Raw genomic sequence first — 12,943 nt, forward strand, 5'->3', positions numbered from 1 at the left:
TATGCAGCGAACTTTCTCGTTGCTGTGAGTGAAGCTCTTAGATCTCATTGACGAAGATATCTCCAAGAGCAATGTGACTCTATAACTATATAAATAAATGAACAAAAAAATGCAAATCCGTCATTACGAGTATTTTCATTAAAATAGACTAAGCTTCATTTATTATTGTATATTTGCATGTGAAAGACCGGCCTCGCCTATACACTGTGCAACACGTTATTATAAAAAAGTTCATAAAACAAAAGTAACGCCTTTCAAATGATGGGATCTTAAAACTGCTTACAAAACAGTTTATTGAAACTAGTCTACATCTTCATACATAGTCACTTATATTGGAAAAAAGATAACATGTATATGGATAGCTGTTGCAAGCGCGCGTTTTTTTTATATCGTAATTTATTGGTGATCTTGACATTGTCCTGAGCCACAATATAAAAAAATGCTTACTGCCATACTGGTCATGGAAGAAAGCAATGTAAAATGTCTCCACTTAAATTAAATCCCAAAATGATGAAATTGGGGTGAGAAAAAGAAAGAAAAAACAGAGTCCACAGCCCCCCTTTTAATTTCTTCCGTAAGGCCCTTGCCACATAACCTCATAACTATTATTTACTATGACTTCATAAATATTTCACGACGGTATTTCCCCCTTGACTGAAAATTTTGCATTGATTTTTTATAATAAAAGAAAACACCGATTGATCAGCTGGAGTGCGATTTCTGTGACGGCGTAGCAACACTAGGATGACCAGACTAAGACAGATAGATAACACATAGGAAGTTTTTATATAAATGGCTGTGGTTTAAGGCTCAAGGCTATTTGTGTTTAAATGGTGTTTTTCAGCATTCAACTGCATGCTTTTTACCGGTGTTTGATCAGTTTCGTCTTTCTCTCTTTTTGTAGAGAATATCAGTCCATAGCGTTTTTGAGACTTTGAGTGTTGAAACACGAGTTATGCAAATAAAGCTAGGAATTTACATTATCACGATTGGCCAATATTGTTTGTTGCCGAAATGGGAAAATATTAATCCTCATTCAAACAGCTAAGTATTTTCGGATATAGCCATATAGGCGAGTTTTGCGTGCATCAACGTATTTCTGAAACAAATGCCACTTGGTTTGGTGGGTTTAAAATTAGTATTAATTGAATCAATAGATCGGACATCGCCAAATGAATCCGAAATAGACGAGTTTAAACGATTAAAACGGCAGTGCTTATAGCGCGCTGGAACAACACGCCTTCCGCATTCTTTGTTTAGCCGCAGGGACAACCCCAACTGGCCGCGATGAGACGTGTTCAATTTCAAAGGCTTTGCTTTTCAACGTCCGGTCTGACAAAGTTAGTTTGCATATGAAATAATCGCCTGATACCGTAGAAAGAGAAATATTTGGCGCGATTGACCGATATTGTAGTCCATTTGCCATCGGTGAGTTGCGAGAAGTAAGGTAAGGATTTAGATTTATATGTATACAATTAAATTAGAAAATTTATCTAATGCAAATTACGAACTGTGGGAAACTATATTCTCAAGTTCTCAACAACATACATTGTTGTAAGTAATTGAGCAGATATTTATACGTTTTACGAATCATTGAAAGCCAGAAACATATCCTTAGCTAAACTGTTACACACAATGCTTTAGTTTCTCGTTTACCAGCGGGTTTTTTAGGCTATTGTCAGGAATAATCTATTGTGCAACGATTGCAACATTTTGGCAGAAGTGAGTCAGTGACATTCGTTCGACCTTGTCGTCACAAATCAAAACGATTTTTCAACCCATTTTCCGTTGTGCAAACCTCATAGTTAAAGCTTAATTGTGAGAGTCAATCAAGTTCGTTTGTACACTTTCTTTTCGTGGCAAATGCCATCAGAAGATTTGTTATCTCGTAAAATATATTACCCGGAAGTGTGGGAATAGACTTGCCAGTCTAATTGCGACAAATTGAATTCGAAAGCGTTCGGAACTTTGGGCGCACGTATCTTTGTTACAACTCAAATTTAAGAGTTTGTAAACGTATTTTAGTTAAACCCTGTTTTATTACTGTACTCGTGTTATTGGAGATGTCTTTTTGTTAAAGGAATTTGATTAATCAGATCCGTAATCAGATCTAAAGTTTCAATCGAATCATTGAATACCAAAGACGAAAAAACTTGTTTATTTCCTGCCTTTTTGCTTGCTACCAACACCTAAGCATCTAAAGTTATCGCAACCAGTGTGGTATTTGCGGAGAGTAGATCACTAGAAACGTGTTTAAAATTTTATACAAAAGAACGAAAAAAACGCTTCTGACTATGATGTACCTGTGACATTCTTGGAATGCACAATGAATTAAGACTAGCATGTGTCAAATATTAACAGGTGTCAAATAGCTAGGGCAGGTATAGAAACAGTTTGTTATGATTTTATTAGCCATGCCTATGTTTTGAAATAGTTGCTTTCCAATTACTCATAACTGGTTTGTTGACAACTACCTAGACCTTTGCTGAGTCAACAAACACATAGGTAGCTCTGGAGACAAACAGGTCAATTTCTTGTTTATTTTGTTATAATTTCAATTTGGTGCTTGCAATATTTTGAAATGTGAGCACCATGTTGAAATGATAAAAAATTGCAGAAATTTGACATGTTTTTAAAGCTACCTGTGTGTCTGTTGACTTAGCAAATTTCAGGTAGTTATTAACAAACCAGTAATCAGAAACAAACTGTTTCAAAACATGGGTATAGCTAGTAAAATGATAACAAATTGTTCCTTTACCCTAGCTGCCATGGCTATATGACACCTGTTAAATAGATGTAATGATAAATGATGTAATTCAAAGATTTAGTTGGTGTGTGTGTCACAAATAATAGTTGTTGCGGTTTTTACTTGCTGCTGGGAGTTCATAAAATTTTTTTATTATTATTAATTTTTATTATCAGTACATAATTGTGGATTGTTGTGAATCATTGTTGGGTATTACTTTTTAAAATTAGTTACTACAGCTATGTCAATCAATAAAGGCAAATATATTTACCTTTAACTTTAATGTTTGATAATAGGCCATTTTGCACCCCACAGGTGTATGGAGAACTATCAAGCATTTGAAGTGCAGTGTTCCTTTTAGAGTGACTATAATGACACAGGCAATTGTAATATACGACTTTAAAGCAACTGAAGCGACTGAACTTACAGTTTACAAGAATGAAATTCTGGAAATCAATGAAAAGGGCGAAGACTGGTGGAAAGTAGTCAATAAATATGGACAATCTGGACTTGTCCCAGTAAACTTTTTAGCTGCTCCAATCACAGACAATGTAAAGGTTATTTCTCGGGGTAAAACAAAGAAGGGCCACAAAGCAAAGAGTGAAAATGAACTATCAATTGAAGAAGCTACTCAAGTAGCTGTTTTGGATAAGGCTGATGACTACTGGTGGTTCATTGGTTACAATGGGGAAACAGGATTCATTCCTAAACATATAATACATGAATTTAAGGTAGGCTACATTTGAAGTCAGTGACAATCCAGGGAATCTTTTTCAAGAATCTTGCATGCTGGTGATTCAGAAAACAATATGTGTCTGTCATATCAAGCAAAATGTTTTAGTCATTGTTATTTGTCTGCAAAATTTCCTTTTTGGACCAATATTCTTGATTTTAGCCAAAGGATACATTTGAATTCAGAGAAATTGCACCCAAAAAAGCAATTTGTGATGTAAGTATCATCCACAATTTTTTCCATTGTAGTAATAAACTAATTAAGGAATGAGTGTGCATGCCAGCCCGACCGAACAGTCCCTTTCCCAAACATCCCTAAATGATGTCACCCTTGTGGCTATAAACATGTGGGGTTGATATTATGGCAAAATGGGAAGTCAGTATTCAATTCATGTATATACCATATTATATATTATAGTCATATATGCAGTACATATATATGCATTATTGTTTTACATTTTGTTTTAGGTAGAAACAACTGTTTTATTCTCCTTTAAAAAGCCATTGCCTGATCAAGGGGAATTTGTGGTCACATTTAAGGGAGATCATTGTGAGAAAGTGGTAGATGGGGAAAGGCTGAATGATTTTACCATTAGAATGAAAAGTCCAAGTATGTGACTATATGCCCAGTGTGGGAATGCATGAACTTGCCAATACGGGAATTACAACTTGGGCAGAAAAGATTAACCTAATGTATTAGTTGTATCTTTATTGGTGTATGGTAGTTTATTGGGATCCTGTTATTCAATGCTTGATTTGTTTTAATTACCCCGGGTTAAATTTAACCCATTAAGATTGACCTGTTTTATTCAAACTTCATGCATTAACTTGCCAACTTGTGGAAGAACTTGTTAAACAGTTCCACATCTTGAGTACAGAACTTCTGTTTTTGCCAGTGAAATGCCGAGCCTTAATTCCCTTATTGGGTAGTTTGTTTTTTGTTGTCTTTGGCAGTCATGTACACATTCTGTTGAGTCAGATACTGGTTTCATCAGAGGAGGGATTAGCCATGCAAGGCCATCACTAGAACCTAAGCTCCAGTCGGGCATTACACAAATATATGAATTAAGCTTCCCTGCAGCGATGGCCCTGTAGCCATGCAGCCTGGGCCATCTTGAGAAAATTCTTTCTAAAAATAAATAATAAAATTAGCTTAATATTCTCACAAATGCAGAAGGTCGATAGTCTATAGGTGATTTTGCCCAACTAATTGGACCAAATTGTCCATCATTTAATATCGGCAAGTCCTGCACATGGAATATTCTGTGTAAACTTTGTGTCTCAATGTTTCAATTGGCTCTGCCTGGATTGTTGCTGCACCCTTTCCCCAAAATAACTATTCCTTATATGACCGTGGATATCATAGCGATTATAATTTCTGGACATTTCCCTAGAATATTTCCCACCGGAGAAAACCGTAGTCACAATAAACCACCTGAATGGGCAGAAGCAACAGTCGATCCTCAAAGGCATTGACTTTTTGTTCCAATCCAAGATGGACTTGGTTCACAAGATACTATCCACAGAAACAGATCCTCTTAATTTTCTGTGTTCATCGTTCCAAATTGGCGACTTACAAAACGTGGATCATATACTATCTGGGAACTTTGACAAAAAGGTACCTGAGGGTATTGATTTACTAAAAAGTTCCAAAAGTGTTTTGGTGCAAGATCAAGGTATGTAATATATTTTTCATTTTGCTATATGTTAATTTAAATGGTTGAATAGTGAACGTTTCGACTGTAATGATTCAGGTTTAGGTAGTAATTTTTTTTCGCATCTCGACGAGAATAAAATATGTATGTAATGCTGATCAAAATTGGTCACAAACGGTATAAATATGATCGAGTGCCTTAAGGGGTCTATTTGCTCGTAGTCATTTAAATCTGGTACATTTTAGCTACAGCCGAGACTAAAGTATAAGAACGTACGTTATAAACATTCAACTCAACTGTTCTCTGTATGTACATATTATGTAGAGTTCATTTATAGAACCGTGCGTTTGCAATTCAACAATGAAGCATTTTGAGATAGTCAAACGTCATTTCGTATTAGGGTATTAGTAATTCCATATGTCAAAACACCTCGTATTAGTTATATCAAAAAAGCAATAATATGGCAAAAAATGTTTGATGATGTTTGCATAAAGCTGATAAAAGGTTTGTTTTTAGTCTACCCCAAGGAAACGCCGACGTTGCTGCATTTCGCGGCATATTATGATCTTAAGAAGCTTGCAAGAAGTTTGCTCAAATGTCCTGGCGCAAAAGAAGCAATGTCAATCAAGAATTGCCACGGAAACGGGCCTGTTGGTGTGGCCCAAATGAGGAAGCATGAAGATCTTGAAAGAATATTGCAAGATCATCAAGTGCGTAATTTGATATGTATGATTGATAAGTGGTAGTATTTGTCGAATCATGTTTTAGGACCAGGGTCTGTGGTATATTTAGTGAAGGTTTAATTGTGGTACGGAATTGCGTATGGCATGAAATAGTGCAGTATTGTAATGGACTAATGGTGTTGTGTTTGGGTAAGGGTTAGGTTTTGCTACTGTATGTTATGTTTAGTTGGGTTGGGTTAAGTTCGCAGTTGCAAAAAGATTTCAACCTTATTTCGGGTAGGATTTCATGTTTTGAAAACCTTTTTAAAAAAGACATCACGTAACTGAGGCAAGCGTCAACCAGCAAAACGTAATATTGTTTTTTGGTACATGCATATGATTGATTAGAGGTTCAATTTTGAACCATTCTCACAAACCTCATTTACAGTAAACCTTCCTCACGGGTGGTACCTTAGTCTGTGCCTGTGTGGTGTGGACTCAGGCAAAGGCTACGTGATACCCGTGTGCCCGCTTATAAGTTGTGTTGGATTGTGCTGTGTTGGGTTGAGTTGAGTTGGATTGTGCTAACTTTGTTGTGTTTTGTTGAGTAACTAGGTTATATCTGTTGTGTTGGGTTGGGTTGGGTTGGGTTGGTTGGGTTGGGTTGGGTTGGGTTGGGTTGGGTTGGGTTGGGCTGGGTTGAGACGTTGTGTTGTGTTGAGGTGGTTAAAGTTGGGTTAGGTTGAGTTTTGTTCTGTTGTGTTTTCTGGTTAGGTTATATACTATATCATATTGTGTTGTGTTATGCTGTTCTGTATTGTGTGGTGTGGTTTTGTATTGTATATAGTTATTGACAATACTGTTTTCAAAAACGTTCTTGTTTTGTTTTTCTTCAGGCTAATAAAAACGTAGATTACGTTCATGATGAAGAAGACGAATACATGAGCATGGAGGATTGTTATGAACGATACGTACAGATGGATGGTGGACAGTATGTCCATCTCGACCAGAAAAAACACGGCTTGAAACTCGATGAGGACGAAGAACTATATGAAGATATGGATGGAGGGAAACCTGCGGATCGTAAGCATCTTTGCCCATATATAAACATTCTATAATATCTAATTTACACATTCACGACATTGTAATTATGTTCTCTGGCACCTGTGAAACATAGAAAATGAAATGTTTTTACTGAACCTAATAGGGATTTGGGAGATTAGGAGTCTAGAGTGATTAGACTGTCAAGTACTAAAAAATCTATTTAATAAGTTTTCCGTTGTTGGTATAAAACCAGACAAAAATGCAGGATAGTTCTTGCTCATTGTTCGCAATTTTAAAAGTTTGTATAAAACTTCGAAGACTACCCAGGAAGAAAGGTGGCAGTTTCGTCAGCTAATCTTGTCATCGAATATGCTTTAGAAATGCTTCAAATACAAATTGAGAACGTTCTCGACATCTTGAACTAAGGTCCTTTGTCGGTACTTTAATCGGAAAGTCGAGACGTTTTCTTGTCATATAGTTTAGGCAGCTGATTATAAGTGATATGGAGAAGCCATCATGCTTCCCCCCGGTGCATATATGGTAAAAAGATCGATATGTAGCTAAGATGTAAATTTGGGTATTCTGTAGTTTATACGTACACATGTAAAGGGTGTTCCAGGAACACACATCCTTCTGTAGATGAGTGGATATTTTGTAGATATGAATTTATTATCTTAATTAACCTGCATTTAGCAAAGGAAATATACGACACGCCACGTAGTGAGGATCGGTTCGAGCCTTATGACGATGATTTAGATGATAATGCAAATAAAATCGACCAGGAATCCGAAATGGAAAAGAAAATGGAGGAATATAAAGTTTGGGGTAGAATGACAGAGAAAGAGGTCCAGCTGGCGCTACTGATGAAACGCGTCAAAGAAAGATATATAACCCAGGAACAGGCTCTAGAAATGGCGCGAGTACTTCGTTTGGAGGTAAAAACAATTTATTTTACAACTAACTTACAGGTTTTGAAGCCGCAAAGCTTAAAAGATGCTTGAAAAATAGAAATATTAATCACAGTAACTTGCACAATTACAAGATCTGGGGGAGTCTGACCGCCTGGACAACTTCATTTATCGCAAAATCTGTAAAAATCGTACATCACGTTTCTCTTATAGCCTCAGGCTTCTTCGTCGAAAGCTCCTGACGTGACTAAAAAAAGGAAGCCAAGGGTGCAAAAACGAGTATCAGGTGAGTCTGGTAGCTTCAGTTGGTCAATGACACGACCCCAGCACCATATACCCTACTTTCAATTCGTCCATCTCTGCATTGTAAACAATTTACAGAGCCTGAACAGTTTAATAAGTAAAAAGGCAGAAAAACGATTGAAAGTGTCAGAAGACCTCCTCCGCAGGCCCTTTTTCAGGCAAATATGGTGGGCGGTGAAATTTTGCGGGTCCGAAATGCTCCCTAGCGCCTGCGGTGGAGGTATTCGGATAAAAGTGTTGTCATAATTCTTGCAAATCTTTCCCCAGTGGTTAAAAACCTTGGCAACATTCGCAGATCACAGTCTGCTACGAACATCATTATGTAAACAGATTTTTAAATCCATGCAAAATGCTTTTGCAAATTTAGACCCCCCTCGCCTCGCCCAAAAAGCTCAAATTTCACCGTCATATAGGGGAGCAGGTGTAAACAATCCTAGTTATCCTACGATATAACTTTTCTGTATATTTTCTGATTCAGCACCGGAAATTCAAGGTCCTGGAGTACCTGAGAGAAAGGTATAGCTTTTTCATCCTTGGAATTAATGATAGATTTTAACTAGTATACCTATTTTAGTTTATATATAATTAAGATTTCCGCTGAGGCAGAAAGTTTGCAGCAACAGGATGGCCCTTACATGTCCTCTACGGGAATAGTCTAGAACATGCATCACTGGCGGAGAAGATCGGGTTATAATAAAACATTTTTATAATTTAGACTCAATCGCTGCCACGAACGATGTCGACAAGTTCTAGTTCCAGTAAGTTTATTTGGTTGTCAGAAGGTTCAAGAGTGTTGCATATAATATTATATTCATCGTATTATTCATTTCTTTAGGTGCCAGCAGTGTGGGCAGCACTGGATCAGCGGGTTACGGGGTAGGTGTTTACATTATATAAAAAAAAGTTACAAGAATTTTAGAAGTGATCAAAGCAGAAAGTTTAGTCACAATATATTAATTTTATGGTCAAGAGATTTCAGTTGCACTTTGACGACGTGGGCAAGTGATTTTGAGTGCGCTATTGGACGTACATACACACAGGAACAAGACTTACCCAGACATGAATTCTTTCTTATTTAGAGTGACAGACCTCCTGCACCAGCCATGCGAAAACCAAAGGTAAAGTATCTTGCTTTCTATATTCTATAATGTAGCGTCAGCGGCCTGAGGTGACGTTTCAACGTAAGACCGCAATAAAATAAAATGTATTTCATGTTTTTTTTCTTTCGGGTTATGTTTTGGATAATCCTACTGAGAAGCAAATCCTTCTTCAACATGTGCATGGAAATTTTTTTTTAAACAGTTTTAAATCTGATATAAGCCATACAAGAGAACATGACTCAGGTGGCTAAGACCTTGAGCCTTGCCATGTTTTCATGTCAAACACGTTTCCTTATTCATCGGTCAAAATGCAAATTGTGTTTATGACACGTTTGTTGAAAAAGGATGTTTTGCATCTTTGCAGACAGCCTGTGAAAGCAAAGGCCCGCACAGACAGGGCGCGAATTGGCAACGCGGCGTGAATTTTCAACGTTTTATATTTTTCAAAAGCAAATAAATTTTGACCTAAATAAATTTTCTTGTAGATCACATAAAAATAATACATTTTTCGGCTGCTCTGGCGTCCATAGATTCCAAATTTTGATCCCAGAATTTAATTCATATGCTTCTGAAAACTCAAAATTTGTATCGCGTTTGCCGCTTCGCGTCCGGTCTGTGTCGACCTTAAAATTAAGGCTTGAAATTCAGTCCATCTAAAAGTGGTGCTATAGGTTATAAACAATGATGTTGTCATGTGATTACAAGTTGGTCCATTTTTTCTGCGTAGCATGTTTCAGAACGCTATTAATATTGCATGTAGCACACAATCTAAATTTCAGTTCTTTCTGTGCAGTATAATAATTGCTTCTTATTTCATAATTACATGCAGGTCTCCAAGCCACCCAGTGGAGCATTTAATTATCTGAAGTCGTCAGATACGCCAAAACAACCAGGTAAGGCTTTCGGGTGATGGATGCCTAATATTAATGCTATAATTTCTTCCTAGCCAAGTGGGTTATGCTATAGTCTATACGTAGATATCTTTTCTGTTAAATTTCCGAGCTGAGTTCAATGCGACGGCTTTCATTTCAAAAGAATGTTCAAATATTTCATTCGTGAAAAAAATGACCTGATAGATAAATCACAGAGTAGCGAGACATGTTAATGTTAGATTTCTTTTTTCTACTATACATACTGTGTGTACAACTTTCAAAAATTCATACACGATAGGTTAGGGTGAGCTTGTTTGTAGAAGACTCGTGTGCTTACAAAAGTTCTAATTGCAATAAAATTCTCTTCCATTCAGGAACACCACCTCCAAACTCTCCGCGAAGAGTGAAACGTACTCCGTCCGACCCTCCGCCACCCACCCCCGTACCCCGGGGGCCAAGACGTTAACGACCTAGCGTTAACTATAGTTGGATTGGTGAATCATTTTAATGATTCTTCGTGGATGTAGCTGGTCTATATCCGATATTCCAAACGACTTTTTGCGTCGTTGTCCTGTTGCGCTGAGCAGAGTACATTACCGAGATTATAATTCGACTAGGCCCCTGGGCAATTGAAAATTTGGGCGACATGGTTGTACGTTTGCCCAACTATATACACCGAGAGCGTTAAAAATCCCATGTAGCAAAATCCGCATAAAAAAACCTTAGATACTACTTTCCTAAAAGCCTAATTTTTTAGCTCGAGCTATAAGAGCCAGGGACCGGTTGTTCAAAGCTAGATTATCGCTAACATTAGGTAAAATTTAATCCACTGTTTTAAAACACTGTTCGTTTTAAAACGTTATAACGTTAAACGTCTTTTGAACAACTGGTCAATGGCCCCCGCTGCAGGGTGATTATTTAGAATTCAGATTACATAACATTAAACACTCACAGCGAGCTATTAAGGTATGCAACGACGTCAAGGGTAACGTTCGAGATGAAAAATCGTCTTTCGCGTTTTTATGTTTTTTTTCATGTGGTTTTTGCTGCAGACTATACGCGTAGCTATTTCATAGCGTATATAACGAATAATTTAGAATCGCAAATATTATCCAATGATCAAATGAACGACGCTGAACAATTTACATTCGTGGGCAAAGTCCATTCAGTACTATAGTATACTCAGTTGCTTTACTTAGTAATGTAATGTCTACGACAAATAACTAAATACTAAATGTAATGTCTACGACAGACTATGTGGTTTCTATTAGTCAAAATTGTCGCGAACACGTCAAGGTGACGGATGTAAAAGAATATTTCTCATCTGAAATATTTTTCATCGATAAAATGACTTGTTCACGACAATTACTAATATATGGAAACAAGCCTTTATTAGTTGATAAACATCCATAGAAATGGGTAGTACAAGTAAATATATTTGTAATTGTTTTTGATATGGAATTTTTTAATGGTCATAGACTTAGTGAGTTTTTTCGTATATATAGTTTAGTAAGCTAAAGAAAATTATTTGTGGTTTTATATAATTATGTAAATAAAGATATGCCATGTAACTAGAAGACAATATCCTTCAGTTGTTTTTAAAAAACCCCTTGATTATAACTATTCATAAAATGTTGTAAATGGTCGGGACCCATCGCGACCAGCTGCTGATTCTCGTGCAAGTGCCTCGTAGCCTATAACCTATATAGTGGCTAGCTGTTGCGCATTAAAAACAAAGGTATAGGAAGTAGTCTGGTGGCGGACTATGGCTATGTGCATACAGTAACGTTTTCGAGCGTTTTCACATTCGTTTTTACGCCAGAACGATTACAAATTAAACACCATCAATTTAGGATAGAAGTTAAAGCTGATTTATATATTGAGCGTTTTACTTTTTGAGTGCGTGCATATAGCCTCCGAGTTCGCTCCACACCAAATTGATCGGGTTTGTCATGCTTGATTTTTCTCTAAACAAATAAGGTTTGATAAATGTCTAAATCTACAATCATTTTCGAAAGCTAACGTAATCTGGTGTGAGACAGGACCCGTTAGAATGCTGCCATGTGCACGGCTAACCCAGAACGAAGACGTAATCAAAATACAAATTGTAGATTAGTTCCATTGGTAGAAGCAACATGCATGTTTCAGTGTATCCCGGTTTAAGTTAAAAGTTCATCTTCCTACAGCTGTGCGCTCACTTCGCTGACATGGGCAAGATCTTCATAGCTCATCAGTATTATGTTTAATATCGTCAATGTTCATTGTAGCCAATGGCGGATCTAAGATCCCGTTTACACTAGAGCGAAAGTTTCCGGATTCATCACGAAAGCGGAATGTTTTAGTACCGGATTCATGTTGCTGTTTACACACGCAGCAACGAATCCGATAGAAAATGTACTCGGTTTTGAGCCGTACTAGAAACTTTGAATCCGTAAAAGTTTGTGGAAACTTCGTATCCAGAAACATTTGAATCCGGAAAATTTTCTTGTGTAAACGCTTTGCACGACGAATCCGAAGAAATTCAAACGTGACGACCAAACAATTCTCCAAGAACAAGTAATGTGAGTGTAAACGGACAAATCCACATACAGAGACAACTAAAGTGTAGTGCCGAACACCTGGCGAATCCGATATACATGTGCGTAACAATGAATCCGGATAAATTTACAAATCCGGAAACTTTCGTTCTAGTGTAAACGGGATCTAAGGGTGTGCAGAATATATTACACAGCTTAATTTTAAATTCAAACGTCAAACTCCTTAATAACAACGCTATTGGTTATAGATTTGAGAAGAATATTTTTACATTAAAATCTGCCAATGCAATTCCGATTTTAGCTGAAGTAATTTATTCTTCCAGTTCCAGCCAATTTATTCTTCCAGCCCCAAGATCCGCCACTGACTGTAGCCTCAAGCGTATG

The 12,943-nt window shown here is 37.0% G+C and overlaps 1 protein-coding gene across 2 annotated transcripts; it reads left to right on the forward strand.

The window, feature by feature from the left end:
• Window positions 1-1,144: 1,144 nt before the first annotated feature.
• Window positions 1,145-11,609, forward strand: LOC114521142 (B-cell scaffold protein with ankyrin repeats-like). 2 transcript variants are annotated; one of them, XM_028541555.1, is made up of 15 exons: window positions 1,145-1,447; window positions 3,062-3,477; window positions 3,642-3,695; window positions 3,947-4,088; window positions 4,873-5,154; window positions 5,650-5,843; window positions 6,692-6,878; window positions 7,533-7,774; window positions 7,961-8,033; window positions 8,529-8,566; window positions 8,766-8,808; window positions 8,886-8,926; window positions 9,130-9,168; window positions 9,980-10,043; window positions 10,397-11,609. In XM_028541555.1, exons 2-15 carry the CDS (start codon window positions 3,118-3,120, stop codon window positions 10,486-10,488), a joined length of 1,851 nt encoding a protein of 616 aa, XP_028397356.1. In that variant the 5' UTR covers window positions 1,145-1,447; window positions 3,062-3,117; the 3' UTR covers window positions 10,489-11,609. The 2 variants fall into 2 exon arrangements, with proteins under 2 accessions (XP_028397356.1, XP_028397355.1); XM_028541554.1 differs by having other exon boundaries at window positions 1,148-1,447; window positions 3,108-3,477.
• The last annotated feature ends 1,334 nt before the right edge of the window (window positions 11,610-12,943 follow it).

Source organism: Dendronephthya gigantea, unplaced genomic scaffold, assembly GCF_004324835.1.
Source record: "Dendronephthya gigantea isolate DGI-Jeju-01 unplaced genomic scaffold, DenGig_1.0 000019F, whole genome shotgun sequence".
NCBI classification, from domain to species: Eukaryota; Metazoa; Cnidaria; class Anthozoa; order Malacalcyonacea; family Nephtheidae; genus Dendronephthya; species Dendronephthya gigantea.

Coding starts and splice junctions, on each gene's coding strand:
- LOC114521142 (XM_028541555.1), top strand. CDS start 3,118: ATGACACAGGCAATTGTAATATACGACTTTAAAGCAACTGAAGCGACT. Junction 6,879..7,532: donor TGGAGGGAAACCTGCGGATC/GTAAGCATCTTT, acceptor ACCTGCATTTAG/CAAAGGAAATATACGACACG. Junction 10,044..10,396: donor AGATACGCCAAAACAACCAG/GTAAGGCTTTCG, acceptor TCTTCCATTCAG/GAACACCACCTCCAAACTCT.